The 13957-nt window shown below is 41.5% G+C and overlaps 1 protein-coding gene across 1 annotated transcript in view; it reads right to left on the reverse strand.

Moving 5' to 3' along the window:
• The window catches only part of slkb (STE20-like kinase b), a 33439-nt gene that overhangs the window by 16075 nt on the left and 3407 nt on the right, over positions 1–13957 (reverse strand). Inside the window, exons 3-11 of the mRNA XM_039794278.1 lie at positions 9884–9932; positions 9479–9628; positions 6799–6871; positions 6430–6624; positions 5417–5498; positions 4053–4187; positions 1391–2206; positions 1141–1271; positions 745–868 (exon numbers count right to left, since the gene is read on the reverse strand). Of these exons, the coding sequence (XP_039650212.1) occupies positions 745–868; positions 1141–1271; positions 1391–2206; positions 4053–4187; positions 5417–5498; positions 6430–6624; positions 6799–6871; positions 9479–9628; positions 9884–9932 (1755 nt within the window). The remainder of the gene's footprint in view (positions 1–744; positions 869–1140; positions 1272–1390; positions 2207–4052; positions 4188–5416; positions 5499–6429; positions 6625–6798; positions 6872–9478; positions 9629–9883; positions 9933–13957) is intronic.

The following is a 13957-nucleotide window of genomic DNA, read 5'->3' on the forward strand; positions in this document are numbered from 1 at the left end:
CAGTGTCATTTTTTGGTTTAAAGCGTATGAGTATATCTTGGGGTGTGTGCTCTTGTACTTACTAGACCGTAAGAGGTCACTGCTCAGGCCTGAAAAGAATTAGGTTTTGGCAAATACCGTATAAGATAAGGGTAGGGGTTACATTTGTGGTTGTAATGGTTATGGTTAGGGTCTAGGGAATGCATCATGTTAATGAGGTTCCTAACAACATTTAAGCAGGGGTGCAACAGTTTAAATGAAGTTTGGGAATGACTGTTTTGAACTAGAAATATTCATTTGTTTACACTTCAACAGCCATTGTAACAGCTGGCTCTTGAAGTAACTCTGCCTATTAATATCTTACAATGAATCATTGTGAAAACAAAAAACACTGATGTACAATTCACACGTAGCCCCAGACCGCTGGCTTTAAATTGACAACAATTAAGTAGATGTTTCAGTTCAGTGTTGTTGCTCCCACTTTTTCCTGACGCTTCCTTTTCATTTACAATACAAATAATCTGACCTCATTGAAAAACGAAATTCTGTATGACCACATCCAAAGTGTTTCCAAATAAAATACCTGATCAACTGTTCCTCAACTCGACTTTAATAATAAAGTCCATTGTTCGATTGTATGGGATTCCTTGCACCGCTGCATACATACTAACACCGGCTCTCTTTTAATAACCAACTATTTGTATAAGTCGAGCTCAGCAACAAATTAAGGTCTCAGCGTTGCTGTTTCTGAGTTGTGTGACTCACTGTGGTCTCCTGTTCAAAGCGGCGGTACAGCTGCTCTTTTTGCTGCTGCAGCTTGTTGCTGAGCTGCTGCTGGGCCCTCTGCTCCTCCTTCTGCAGGAGACGCAGCTCCCTCAGCTCCTGGCGTCTGGAGAGGTGGAGGAAGAGAGGACAGACAGGAAGGTGGGGGCAGAGGAAAAAGAAATATTATGTTAATTTTGTGTCTTTTTTTGTTTGTTGATATAGCATAAAGCAGGTCACAGAAGAAGTAGAGAAGAAAGAAGTTTGATTAGTAAAAAAGTTTCAGCATTTAGAGAGGTGAACTCCACACAGTCAGGTTCCTGGGCAATGTATTTACATGGTATTTGCATAAAATTCAAGCCCAGTGCAGTGTGTATGCAAATGAAGGCAGGTGAATACCTCAGGAATCGCATCTCCTCGTTCTTGGTATCATTGTCAGTGATGATCTTCGATGTAGTCACGCTAACTTCCACTCCATCCACAATGAATTTGCGAGTCTTTTTCAACGTCTTCTTCTGACGCTTGTTGTCCTGGGAGAAGAAAAAAAAAAAAAAAAAAAGAGAGACAGAAGAGTTTATAGATGTATCTGTAGCTATGCAAGTCTGTGAGACAGTTTCTGATATTTGAATATGTGGACGGTGTGAGTTACCTGTATGGAAACAGATCCAGGCTCTTTTGTTTTGGACAGAAAGCTTGAGATAGACAGATTCAGGTCTACACTGCTGGTGTCTGCGGCTGAGCCCCTCCCCGAGTCGGAATCTCTCTCTTTGTCATCCTTAGCTTTGTCTGGAACCATCTTCTCATCCTCTGCATTTATGCTCTCCTTTTCTGTGGGCTTGTCTCCATTCTCCTCTTTTGGGACACCTTTATCTAGCTCTGGTAGTGTCAACGTCACCTTGAGATTTTTGTACCGGTCCTCCTCCTCCTCCTCTTCTTCTTCTTCTTCTGCTGGTGCGTTTGATTCCTCCACAACAGCCATCTTCTCCTCCGGAGGAACCTCTGTGACCTCAGGACTCTCTGTGCTGGCCTGTGGATTGGCTGGAACCTCGGCTGTGTCCACTTCCTTTTCATCCTCCACTGCGATCTCCAGCTGCTGCATTTCCTTCGCAGGTGCCTCTGGTTCAGCCTCTGGTTCTGGCTGTGTGGAGGCGACATCTTCCCCTGCTTCTGGAGGCTTTTCCTCCACTGGTTTCTGTTCTACCTCTCCGTCGGCATCCTCAGCTGGAGTGTTTGGAGTCTCCTCCGTGTGCTCCTCAGGTTCAGGGGCAGCCGCCGCCGCCTCCTCCTCCTCCTCCACGAAGCCGGTGTCCACCACGTGGTTGGCCACGGGGAGCTCAGTGGGTGTGGGCACGGGCACAATCGGCTCAATCTTCTCAGGGACGGATTCCAAGCTGGAGGGAGAGAGGGGGATCTTCTCATCCTCTGAGCTGGCGACACTGACGTCGGAGGGGGCGCGTTTGTGTCCCTGTAGAACGGGTGGAAGTGACAGTTAGAGAAAGCTGGAACACAATAGAGCCCAAGAGTGACCGCCCACTTTGTGAATGGCTCTGGTTTCGTGTGTTTTTCCCTAATTCAATTGCTCTATGGACGTTTTATTAAATGCTTATATAAAGAGTTTTAATGACCAACCGGCTACAAATGTGTGACTGGGGCTGCACGATATGAGCAAATTATCTAATTGCAATTATTTTGAATCTATTGCGACTGCGATAGGATTCCCGATATTGGAGGAAAGGATCATTTTGTATCATTATTCTCATTTTTATTGAAAACATTTTAAATAAATAAAAATGTAAATGATTATAGTGTGACGCTACATTATGCTTGGCCATAATGTAGCGTGTGCACAACGCGCAGACACTTCTCTCATCTAAACGGACGCAGCAGTTCCCATTTTTGCAAACCATACATAATTACAAAGGAAAATATTACTGAAAATGCACTTCAGGTGTTTGGATAGATCAGGAGGCACTTTACAGTACAGTCCTCAAAAAGTCGCAGCATTCTTTGTGGCTTGTTGTGATTTACACAACATTTCCATGAATCATGGATGCGTTGATGACATAAATGAGGAAATATTAGAGGACTTAAGGAGACGTGATGTTGAACTACGGCGAGATTTGGTCCGGGAGTAATGCGCGATGTGCTCCTCATTGAGCGGGTGGACGGAGATGGAGTGGGGGGGGAGGAAGGGGCACAACAGGAGCAGGTGGTGCGTTTGGAGGCCCACGCTCCATGGCTGCAGCAATCCTCTCCAGACTTGAGGAGATACGCCCGAGGGGCCGCAGCAACATCGCCACGCGGCCAAGACGGGCATTTATTACTTTGCCGCATCTCGCATCGGCAGCTCCCGCTGGCGGGCGTCAGGCAAATCCGCCGTCATAATAGCAATCCGCCATGGAACAAGCGCGCCTTCTCTTCAAGAGAATGTGAGATGACGCTCTGATTGGTTTATTGCACGTTACGCCCAAACCATACCTAGCTACTTCAGACCAACCCATTTAAAATTTGCGTCGGGCGCAAGACTCGAGATCCGCCCACAAAGCTACTTGCATTTTGCGTTTCAGATCGTTAAAATAGGGCCCTATGTCTAATAATCACAATCCTTCTGGAGAAAACGAATGGGATTTTCTCTATGTAATGACCAATCACTTTTCAGAGCTGAAACGATTAGTCAATTAATCCATTACTTGATCGGCAAAAAAAAAAAGATTCAGCAAATAATTCTGATAATACGTGATAAGTAATTTTTAAAGCAAAAATGCCTTTATGCTTTCCTTTGCTTCCTAGGTGGTACAATGAATATCTTCAGATTATTGGGATTAATCAAGAAAATAAATTGGCAGGTTAATCAATAATGAAAAAAATTGTTAGTTAAAGCCCCTATCACTGTATATAAAATGTTAAAACTGTTTTAGAGTGATCAAATAATCTGACAATTGTTTTCTACACTGATTGATCATTATCATTATTAAATGGCCCAGACCCTGAATTGAAATACTGTGTTCAAACTGTTTGTTATATCCAACCAGCAGTCCAAAAACCAAAATATATCCAGTTTAAAATTCTGAATCAACTATCATAATAACTGCTGATTAAGTGTTTCAGTCTACCGATTCATTGACTTACCATTTTAGCTCTACTATAAAGTCATAAATGTGAAGCACAAACCAATTTGTGGCAGTTAGCAGAACAGGTGTACTGTGCATCTGCACAATGAAAACTATTAAAAAAAATACCCAACTGCTAGCATTCTTCCCTGAACAGTGTACATTCCTTTTGCAAAAAGATTTTTGGAAATGTGTACACACCAGGTGTGCTTCTGTCTCTTCCTCTTCTTCTTCCTCTTTGTGGTCTTCTTCAATCTCCTCTGTGACCTCGGCCTTGGCCTCAGCTATGAGCTCCCTCAAAGGCCTGCTGTCTGTCACACTGGACACAAAGGGATGCTGTGCAAAAGACCAAAAAAAAACATGGTTTCATTTACATGTTAACACCCAGTGCACAGCTAGGGCGGGGCAATATATATCGATATTATATCAACATCGATATACAGTATCAAACTAGATATCGCCTTACATTTTGGATATCGTAATATATTGATATGACACAAGTGTTGTCTTTTCCTGGTTTTAAAGGCTATATTACAGTCAACTGATGTCATTTTCTGAACTCAACCCTACAATATCAAAGTTTTTGGTCAAAAATATTGCAATATTTGATTTTCTTTATATCATCCAGCTCTATGCACAGCATATTTGTTACGGTAAACTCAACGTCTTACCTGCTGCAATAAAAGCACTTCAACATAGTTGGCAGCAAAGACTGGACAGCCCGCAGACAACTAATCCCATAGATTTTAAGATATAAATTGCTCACAGTATAACAGGCAGCTCTATTTTGACTATATAAAACACATCAAAGCACTTCCAAAAAAAAGAAATCACACACTAAACAATAACTGGGAAAAATATTTCTAACTTTCTTTCCTCCATCCTTGTGTTACTCTCCCTCTGGAGATTTCACCTCACAATAAACCAAGAAATAAATCAACTTCTTTACTGCAAACAAAGATAAGACTACACGCACTGCATCTAGAACTCTTGACGTCCTCACCTTCTTCGGCTTAGAAATTTGCTGCACATATTCTATCGCTGGCCGGAGAATATGCAGCTTCTTCGATATCAAAACCTTCATCGGTGGCAGACCGCTATTTTCGATTTTCAAGCCCATTGAGTCTTCCTCTGAAGAACAATCGCAGAACAATCCTTTGCCTGCAGCGTTGTACGCTATATTCTGTGTGTGTGTGTGTATGAATGTGTCCTTACGGCTACTCTGTAAATAAGTGGCTCTGACTTGGTGAGCACCTTAAAGCCTATGGAAAAAGAAAAGCCTGCACTGCTGACGTCAGCCTAGGCACAATGGGATGAGCGTCAGTCTTGCCAGGAGACACAGTGCAGTACCTGACACAAACGTGACACCAATCAGGTAAACAGATGTCTTCTAAGGCTGCTTACACTCTTGAATGGCAGCTGGTACATAGGTATGGGATGGGGAATGAGGATTATCAATCGAATTAAGTGGCCAGGTACAAGGCTGGGGTGACTGATAGATAGTAAAATAGGGGGGGTTCCGAACTTGAGTGAAGAAGTTGTGTAAATGTTCAAGAGTAAGGTACCTGTAGAAGTTGAGTCGGAGTCCATCTGTTGTCCACGTGCTTGTCCAGACACCGCCTTAAGAAATCACTGAATTCTGGGGACCTTAAGGGTGGAAGTGGTAAAAAATAAACTTGAATATGGTCTTGTACAATATAAAAAAAAGTATTGCATAAGGTTATATTAAAATGGGAGAAAGAGAATGAAATTGTCATCTCTGAGAAAGAATGTGTGCATGTGAACATGTGCACTGTACAGTCTCCACCTCCACCAGTTTAGGGTCTTTGGAGAGAATTTGATTAGATACTTTGTAACCCCTAAGTTAAATGTATACAGACAGATGAGATGGGAAGGGGCCTATGTTGGAGGAAATGTACAGAACAGCTGGCAGATCATTTCCATATATTTCGGAACTGCCCAGCTGTTTGGTAAAATTGGCCGGAAGTAATACGGGCAATACAGAACATTTGTGGTGATGGAATTGACTGTTACTTTTCTACAATCTATTGGGCAATGTTGCAGTTAATGTATTGGGACAAGACAATTATCTATTAAAAGATATTGCTGATTGATAACACGGAAATGGTTCAAGACCGAATCTCCAACAAAGACTGACTGGATGGATATTGGGACCAATGTTTGGAGTGTATGACTTTTCCGCTAAATCTACGGGCCAATAATTACTGGCAATACTGGAGAAAACGGATTGTATTTGTGAACTCATGAGATAATTAATGATCCCTTACTGTATGCACTGGCATGTATCTCCATCAGTATAATGTTTGAATGAGTGCATAGGTGACCAACTGTGTGTTCTGTTTTGTTGTATTTTTTTTTCTTTTGAAAAATAAAGTATAAAAAAAAATAAAAAACTATTGCTTTTCTACGTCGAGGATCTCTGCAATGGCTAGTGTCATTAAAAAAAAAAAACCTGAGTGACATAAAGACAAACATTTTAGACACTCAGTAGAGTTATCCAAAACTAACACATGGCCATTCAAACCAGTGACCAGTTTCTCCCTCGTGCCTGACTCACCAGCGTGATGGCTGCATCAGGGTCGGAGGATCCGCCTTGGCTATTTTCAGCAGGACTCTCATGGGGTTCATCTCGTGATTGGGAGGCTCGATCTGTGCCAGCTCAATCAAAGTGACCCCGAGGGACCAGATATCAGCCTTGTAGTCGTATGGACGGTCTTTGGACGTCTCGCACATCACCACCTCTGGAGCCATCCTGGAAAGGAAGGAAGGGACGTCATTAGAAAGGAGACATTGAGTTCATGAATGTTTATTCTATGTTGTGCAAGAAAAGGCAAAAACTAACAGTAATACTGTACTTTCTTGAATTTCTTTCATCAAAAGGATTAACAACAAGGGTTTTTATGGACTTGTTTTATATTCCACTCACCAGTAAGGCGTTCCAATGAAAGAGTCTCTCCTCTGCAGGGTTTTGGTGTTTTTGGCAGACACACCAAAGTCCGCTGGAAGACATGTGACAAGGCAAACCAGAAATTTGCCGGAAGGAACTGTCATTTATTTTCCAAATGTAGTGAACAAGTAAAAAATAAAAATAAAAAATAAAAATAAAAATAATAATAGTCCCCTTGAATCACACAACTGCTAATGTCATCAGTACATGAAATGCACATTCTTCTTAAATTTGCATGATGACATCATTCCTTGTCTGCGTCGTGTGTGAGTCACAGCTCAGCAGTGTCCCGGCAGGCAGATGCACAGGCACCTCTGTGTGTGTGTTATGTCTCTGGACAAAATGCTTGTTGTGTGTGATTTCACAGAGCTTATTCCATCCACCAGCAGTGACTCACACCCCTGTGAGTAAGCCACGTTACTGCATCTGCTGTGGATACATGCTTGTTTACAGAGCAGCTGGTCCAAACAATAATGCTGGATAAAGTTAACTTATTCATGTTATAATGTCTGCAATGGCCATGCAACACTAAGTCGGTGCAGTATAAGTCATGGTCAATTTCTTTTACAGTTTCTTTTTTTACTTGCCACAAAAGAAATCTATTTAGCCTGTAAAAACAGTTGTATAATGTCTTATTTATCTTGTGTTTTTTGACAGTACAAAGGCGCAGAATGTCTTAGCTATGTGGTTCTTAAATTCCAGACACGCTGACACTTTCCTCTATCCATTCACTTGCAGATATTAGGGCTGTACCGCATACCATTTTTTAAGCTCCGAAGCTTCGGTACCTATCAACAGCGAATATATTCAAGGCTGCTGCAGCATAACCATACAGACGTAACGTTACGTCTACAAACATTAGACTGCTACAGTATAACCATACAGACCTCTACACACATCAGACTGCTTGCTTGTAACTCAAGTTTTCTCTGTTCCTGGCTGAGATGGACAACATAGCGCTGCATAAATTAGCCAGCAACTAGAGTCTTAATACCGACAAAACACCACAGTAAATAATTTCTGATCTAGGCAGGCTGCAAAAAACTGGCTGAGTTGTCTTATTTCACAATTCAGATGTATGTGCACAAGCGCTGAAAAAAAACAAGTTTTTCATGACCCATTTCATGTCCTATTTAATATTCTATCTTAAAGTGATGGTTCGGAGTAATTTCACCCTAGGGTCCTTTGCACCATGACCTCGAGCCAAACCAAACGAGAAGCTTTTTTCACCTGTGTCGAACATTGGGAGAGTTAGCGTAGAGTAGCGTTATCAGCTGAATAGCTTAGCGCAGGGGCTAATGGACCCACGTTTGTATCTCGTAAGTTACCCCACTAATAATGCCCCAAATGATACCAGACGTCTACACTAGTACATATAGGTTATGCACTCATAAAACGATGGATTGGAAAGTTTGTAAGTACACCAGAGGTTTATGAACACTTGCCTGCTGGCTTCTGATCTCTGCTGTTGTTGTTGCTGCTGTGAGACGAGTGCTTAGGGCCGTCTACAAATTACAACACCGAAAAGAGATGCAACAAAAATATTTTTTAATTTAACTTTTTTTTTTTTAAGTAAGTGCTGTAATATAACTAGAAGGAGGCAAGTAATAATTGAGGTAAGTTTGGAGACATTACCTTATTTAATAATTAAAATTAATAAATATTTTTGTTGTATCTCTTTTCGGTGTTGTAATTTGTAGATGTCCCTAAGCACTCGTCTAACTGCGGGCAGCAGCAGCAGCAGCTAGCAGAAGAGAGCAGGCAAGTGTTCATAAACTTCTGGTGTACTTACAAACTTTCCAATCCATCGTTTTATGAGTTCATAACCTATTTGTACTACTGTAGACGTTTGGTATAATTTCGGGCATTATTAGTGGGGTAACTTACGAGATACAAACGTGGGTCCATTAGCCCCTGCGCTAAGCTATTCAGCTGATAACGCTACTCTACGCTAACTCTCCCAATGTTCGACCCAGGTGAAAAAAGCTTCTGGGGGGGTGTTTGGCTCGAGGTCATGGTGCAAAGGACCCTAAGGTGAAATTACTCCGAACCATCACTTTAATTATTACTGATAGGAATAATGGCCAGAACTACAAAAATAAAACAGAAATTTGCCATAAATCTTTCTTGATACAAAAAAAGTCACCACATTCATTCTTATGGCTTTACATGCATAGAGTGTAATGTCATGAGACACACCCTACTTAGATTACTGAACCCAACATGCATGTGTGAAAGCGGCTTTAAATGGATGGTATCACTGTACAGTGAATTCTTGTGCCATTTTTAACAGTTAAACTATGAGAAAACACGAGATAAACACACAGAGACTACGGCCAAAGGCACAGAGCCTACATTGCTAGACTGTGAACTCATTTATGGTTTGTCCCATAGAGCAGTTAAAAGAAAAAAAATGCAAAATGTACATGGAAAGCAAGACAATTCCCCCTAGTTCTTAACTTTCTGTATACCTTGTATGTACTACATTTTTCTCTACTCATCCCACAACAATACTAATTAACCATGTGTGGATTTAGGGTCACATTTATATCAATTCTGGGTATTATAGGAGGCAGTTTGAGACAGGGCCTGTAGCTACCCTGCCTGGAAAAATTGTGTACTTTCTGGTGTTAACAGCTGGATTTAACTTTGCCCTTACCCAGCTTGACGTCACCGTCCAGTGTGAGAAGGATATTGCCAGCCTTCAGGTCTCTGTGGATGATTTTATTGTCATGGAGGTAGACGAGAGCCTGCAGAGTCTGCTTACACACCACCCGGATCTGAGGCTCTGTCAGGGGCCTCTCCAGTTCTACAGGGTATCACACAAACACATGCTCTGAATTCCTGACCGTGGAGTACACAAATGCGACCTAATCATGGATGGTAATATGGGCTAAGCCACATTCATTGTATTGCTGAATAAAGAATGTAACGTGTAGGTGGTCTACAGAGGTCTTTTGATGTCTTAAATTGGCCTTCTCCACTTTGCCGTTTAGCGCTGCTTTGTGAACAGTTTCCTTTTTCGACATTACAACCTGTATGCAAAGTAGAAATGCTGACTCACCGAGCATGACTGCATCCACAGCCCCTCCTCCACAGAACTCGATGAGGATCTGCCAACAAGGGGAAAAAAGGAGCACAGAGTCAATGTGTTTTTGAACACGTTCAACATTTGTTTATGTAAAATAGTGTGCATCAAATGGTCCTTTTTTCAGGATTTCTGCAGGTTTCACAAAGTCAAATTTAAGACTTTTTTTTAAGACCTTTTTAAAAGTACAACAAAATGCAGTCACAAAAGTACTTGCAAAGTAAATAAATGTATTATAATTGAATAAAAGCGACAGAGTAATAGTAATCTGTACATATACAGCGAAGTATATTTGAACTAGCAAAATAATTAACTACAACACCACAGAATTAAAAAATTACATTTCAATGAGCATTAGAGTTAGCATTACATGGACGTAGGAAAATGTAGACCTCTTTAAAATGACTTAAGAACTAAAACACAATACTTCAGAAAATGTAATACTTTTTAAGGCCTAAAATTTTGATAAGATTTTGAAATGTTACTTCTTCTTTTTTTTACTTTTTAAGACCCTGCAGAAACCCTGTTATTAAAGAATGACTTTAATTATTTTTAACCGCAAATTTTTTTTTTTAAGGTTATTTTTTTGTCTTTTCCCTTTATTAGATTGCAACGTAGGAAAGCTTTTTTGCACATCTCTTTTGTCAGGCGGGTGTGTAGGATATGATCAAAAGTAGCAGATCAGAAGCTTAGAAAAAGTTTTACCTGATGAAGGTCTAAGACCAACACGTATTTTTTTTACTTTACTCTTTGTCACTGGAAAGGGGAGAGAGAGAGAGAGAGAGAGAGAGAGAGAGAGAGAGAGAGAGAGAGAGAGAGAGAGAGAATGACACGCAGCAAAGGGCTGCAGGTCAGATTGAAAACCGGGCCTCTGCAAAGGACTCAGCCTACTGCCAGTGGCAAGACGAGCACTTTTAGTAGTGTAGCATTACATTGCAGCTTGTTTCAAAGATTGTTGTTCCTATCAGTCACTTAGACACAAAAACATGGGGTAATAGAGTCCACGTTGGAGTGTTCATTAATTAGAGATTAGCAATGACCTATGCAACAAATATTTCAACCAGAGGTGAGTGCAGGCCATTCAGGTGGCTGTAATGCTCTGTTTGAACCCAGTGACCTTTCAAATCTATAGTGAGGGTCTGGAAGGTTCTCAAGTTCAGAGAGAAATGCTTGCCTCCATGTATTTAATCTGCTGGAACATGCATTGCATATACAAACAAAACTCAAAAAGGACATCATCATGTACCCTAAGTACTAACTATTTGACTAAGGCAATTTGAGAATTAACCTGCACCCACCCTGTTAGAACAAAACCCTCTGAGCCCTTAAAGGCATTTAGGAGCTTTCAGCATGGCTGTTGAGGTAAGAGGATTGGCCCCACATTGAGGAAAAGGCTTCACACAGCTGCTAGGTAGCTAGCTAGCTAGCTAGCTATAGTGCCAGGCCGTATTCTAAAAAGGATTAAAGTTGTAGGCAGTTTAAGGCAGTAGGTGAAATAAAGCATCTGGAGCATCTTTATTACGCTTAGACATAAGGAGAACCGTATAGCGCGATGCTGAATCACTCCTCTACACTGAGATTTGGGGAAGATTTAACCAAATGTCACACATTAAGGAAGAGGAAGTGAAGCCCTAATTCTGCAATTTTGTCACCATTGAGTAACTAATTGTGGTTGATACGTTGGTTAAGGCCCTAGTTTATGTTTTAGGGTCAGCCTGCATTTAAAATGACAAGTGACAACATCTTTTAAGAGCCTATTTACTAAAAAAAGACTAACTTAAACTTTTTTTTTTTTACCATGGTTCAATGGCATTCCATTATTCAGTTGAGTTTTTCAAGACTGTTCTACTTACAACAACAAAGCCCTTACAAGACGTACAATGCCTGGACTCTCAGAACAGTCTTGGCTCTTCAGCGTGCACACAGCTCTGGTGTTTCTCTGTAGGCGTGTTGTTGTTTTAATGGCTCTGCTGTTGTACAATGGCCCCCACAGAGTGGCAGCGGGCAGAGAGGAACCATGGGCCAGGGCTGTGGCTTCCTCTCCCACTTGTTTATTTGACATACACACAAATACATGGAGAAGTGTGTGTGTGTGCGCCCGCATATTTTCTAATCCATTCATGTGGCACAAAGGAGGAGGATGTGAGACTGTATATAATCTCACCTACAATTTTTAAGGCCTCAAGGGATGAAAACATTAGCCTAGAGCCTAGAAACTGTTGCTGTGCAACTGAAATTGTAGCGCAACAGCAAAAGGGGAAACAAACGTCGATGACTGACACAATTTGGTATGCAGTAATAGAGTAAGTCACCTCCCCAACCCTGGGATTATGTTGAATAAAGCCTTTCATCTCCAGGCGGAAACATCCTGGACACTCTCTCCTCTTTGCACAAACAGGTGACACACAGGCCAAGATAAAAATCAAGAGACAACCTCTATCAGGCTGTGGCCATTTTTCAGACAGAAATGCAACGAAATTAAATACGCAGGTAATCATTAACGTTTATGATGACCTGGCTTTATTTTAAGACGCTTGTGTATCGACTCACACGAGTCTTTGCCATGTGTCTGTGGCAGAAAGTGTACGTGATAGAAAATGAAAACCCCTGATTACTGGTTTGGACCAACCTGTAATCTAACTCTGTCACAGAGTTCCTCACACGCACAGTTTATCTATTCATGCACACTTCCCTCACGTTCAGGCCTTTGGTATAATTCTTATCTACTACTGATACAGGTTCGCTGCAGGGCCAATGTAAAATGCACTAAGGCACTATATCTGCACAACTAGTCAATATTCACTGGAGCCTAGTCTCGCATTGCCAGACCTTCCTCCACAGCGCTGTGGAGGAGGGTCTGGCGAGTCCACACAGCATTCCGGGATGGGTGAAAAACGGGCTCTGGCTTATTGGCATTTCCTTAAACCAATCACAATCGTCTTTGGCGGTGCTAAGCGCCGGACGGAGCAACGGCGCCTCTGCAAAATAGCCTCAGGAAGGACCTTGTTTTGGTGGAACATGTGTACGTTCAAAAGTTGTTTTAGTCGTGCAACAGAAAACTCAGATTGGACAGATAGTCTAGCTAGCTGTCTGGATTTACCCTGCAGAGATCTGAGGAGCAGTTAACCATAGTCCTCACAAATCAGCCGGAGTTTAGAATTACAACACAAAGAAAGAGGAAGGTGATAATTGTGAAATATAAAGTCTACTTGTGCTACGTTGGGGGGGGGGGGTTAAAGAACACAACATGACGTCACACAAATGGACCATTTAAGTGACACAACCCTGTGGAAAATCGCCGGATCGCTGTCTTTGGTCTGAACGAGCCCTGATGCTCCAATGGTGTGACACCTTAAATTCGGACTTTGTGTTGCAAGGAATAGAAAAACTTGTGGTAGTTTTTCAACCACGACAGATTATATAGGACACGTTTTTGTTTGGAAAACTGGGCTACAGTGAAGAACAAAAGGCATTTAGAAACAGGCTCAAATCAATAATAGATAGATTATAAACTGGTATGATGATTAACAGCTCTAAAAGCTGATTGTTTCTGCTGCTCATTTGAACCTTTGCCCCAAATTCTGATAATAATACAGGGATAAAAAAGGAACTTGCATACCGTATACTGCAAAAGCCTTGCAATAATAGTACAGCAGTGCAGGTTAAAAAGGCATAAGTACAATTGTGCGGGCCCACTCAGCCCATTTTTCAATTTGCCAATTACAACAACTGGAATACAGAGCTTACAAAAAGACTCAATGCAATAGTATTTCTTCTGTGATTTTCTAGAGCGGATTTGCTCAGTGGGGGAATTTACTTTTACTACCACATTCGCTCTTGGTTTTGTCCAAGTTTTAGACTGCACAAGCTGCACTGCTCAAAACATTTATTGTATACTCCCATCATAATATCAAGACTGGTCTAATTTGTGTTTCAGAAAAAATTGCATTGCTCAATCAAAGTGCTGTCTTAGGTCCATATGTTTCCCGGTTTGGGTGGTAATACAGAGGAAACACTGATGGCATTGTCTCTCCCGAGAGCTCTTCCCTC

The sequence above is a fragment of the Perca fluviatilis genome, chromosome 1 (genome assembly GCF_010015445.1).
Source record: "Perca fluviatilis chromosome 1, GENO_Pfluv_1.0, whole genome shotgun sequence".
Taxonomy (NCBI): Eukaryota; Metazoa; Chordata; class Actinopteri; order Perciformes; family Percidae; genus Perca; species Perca fluviatilis.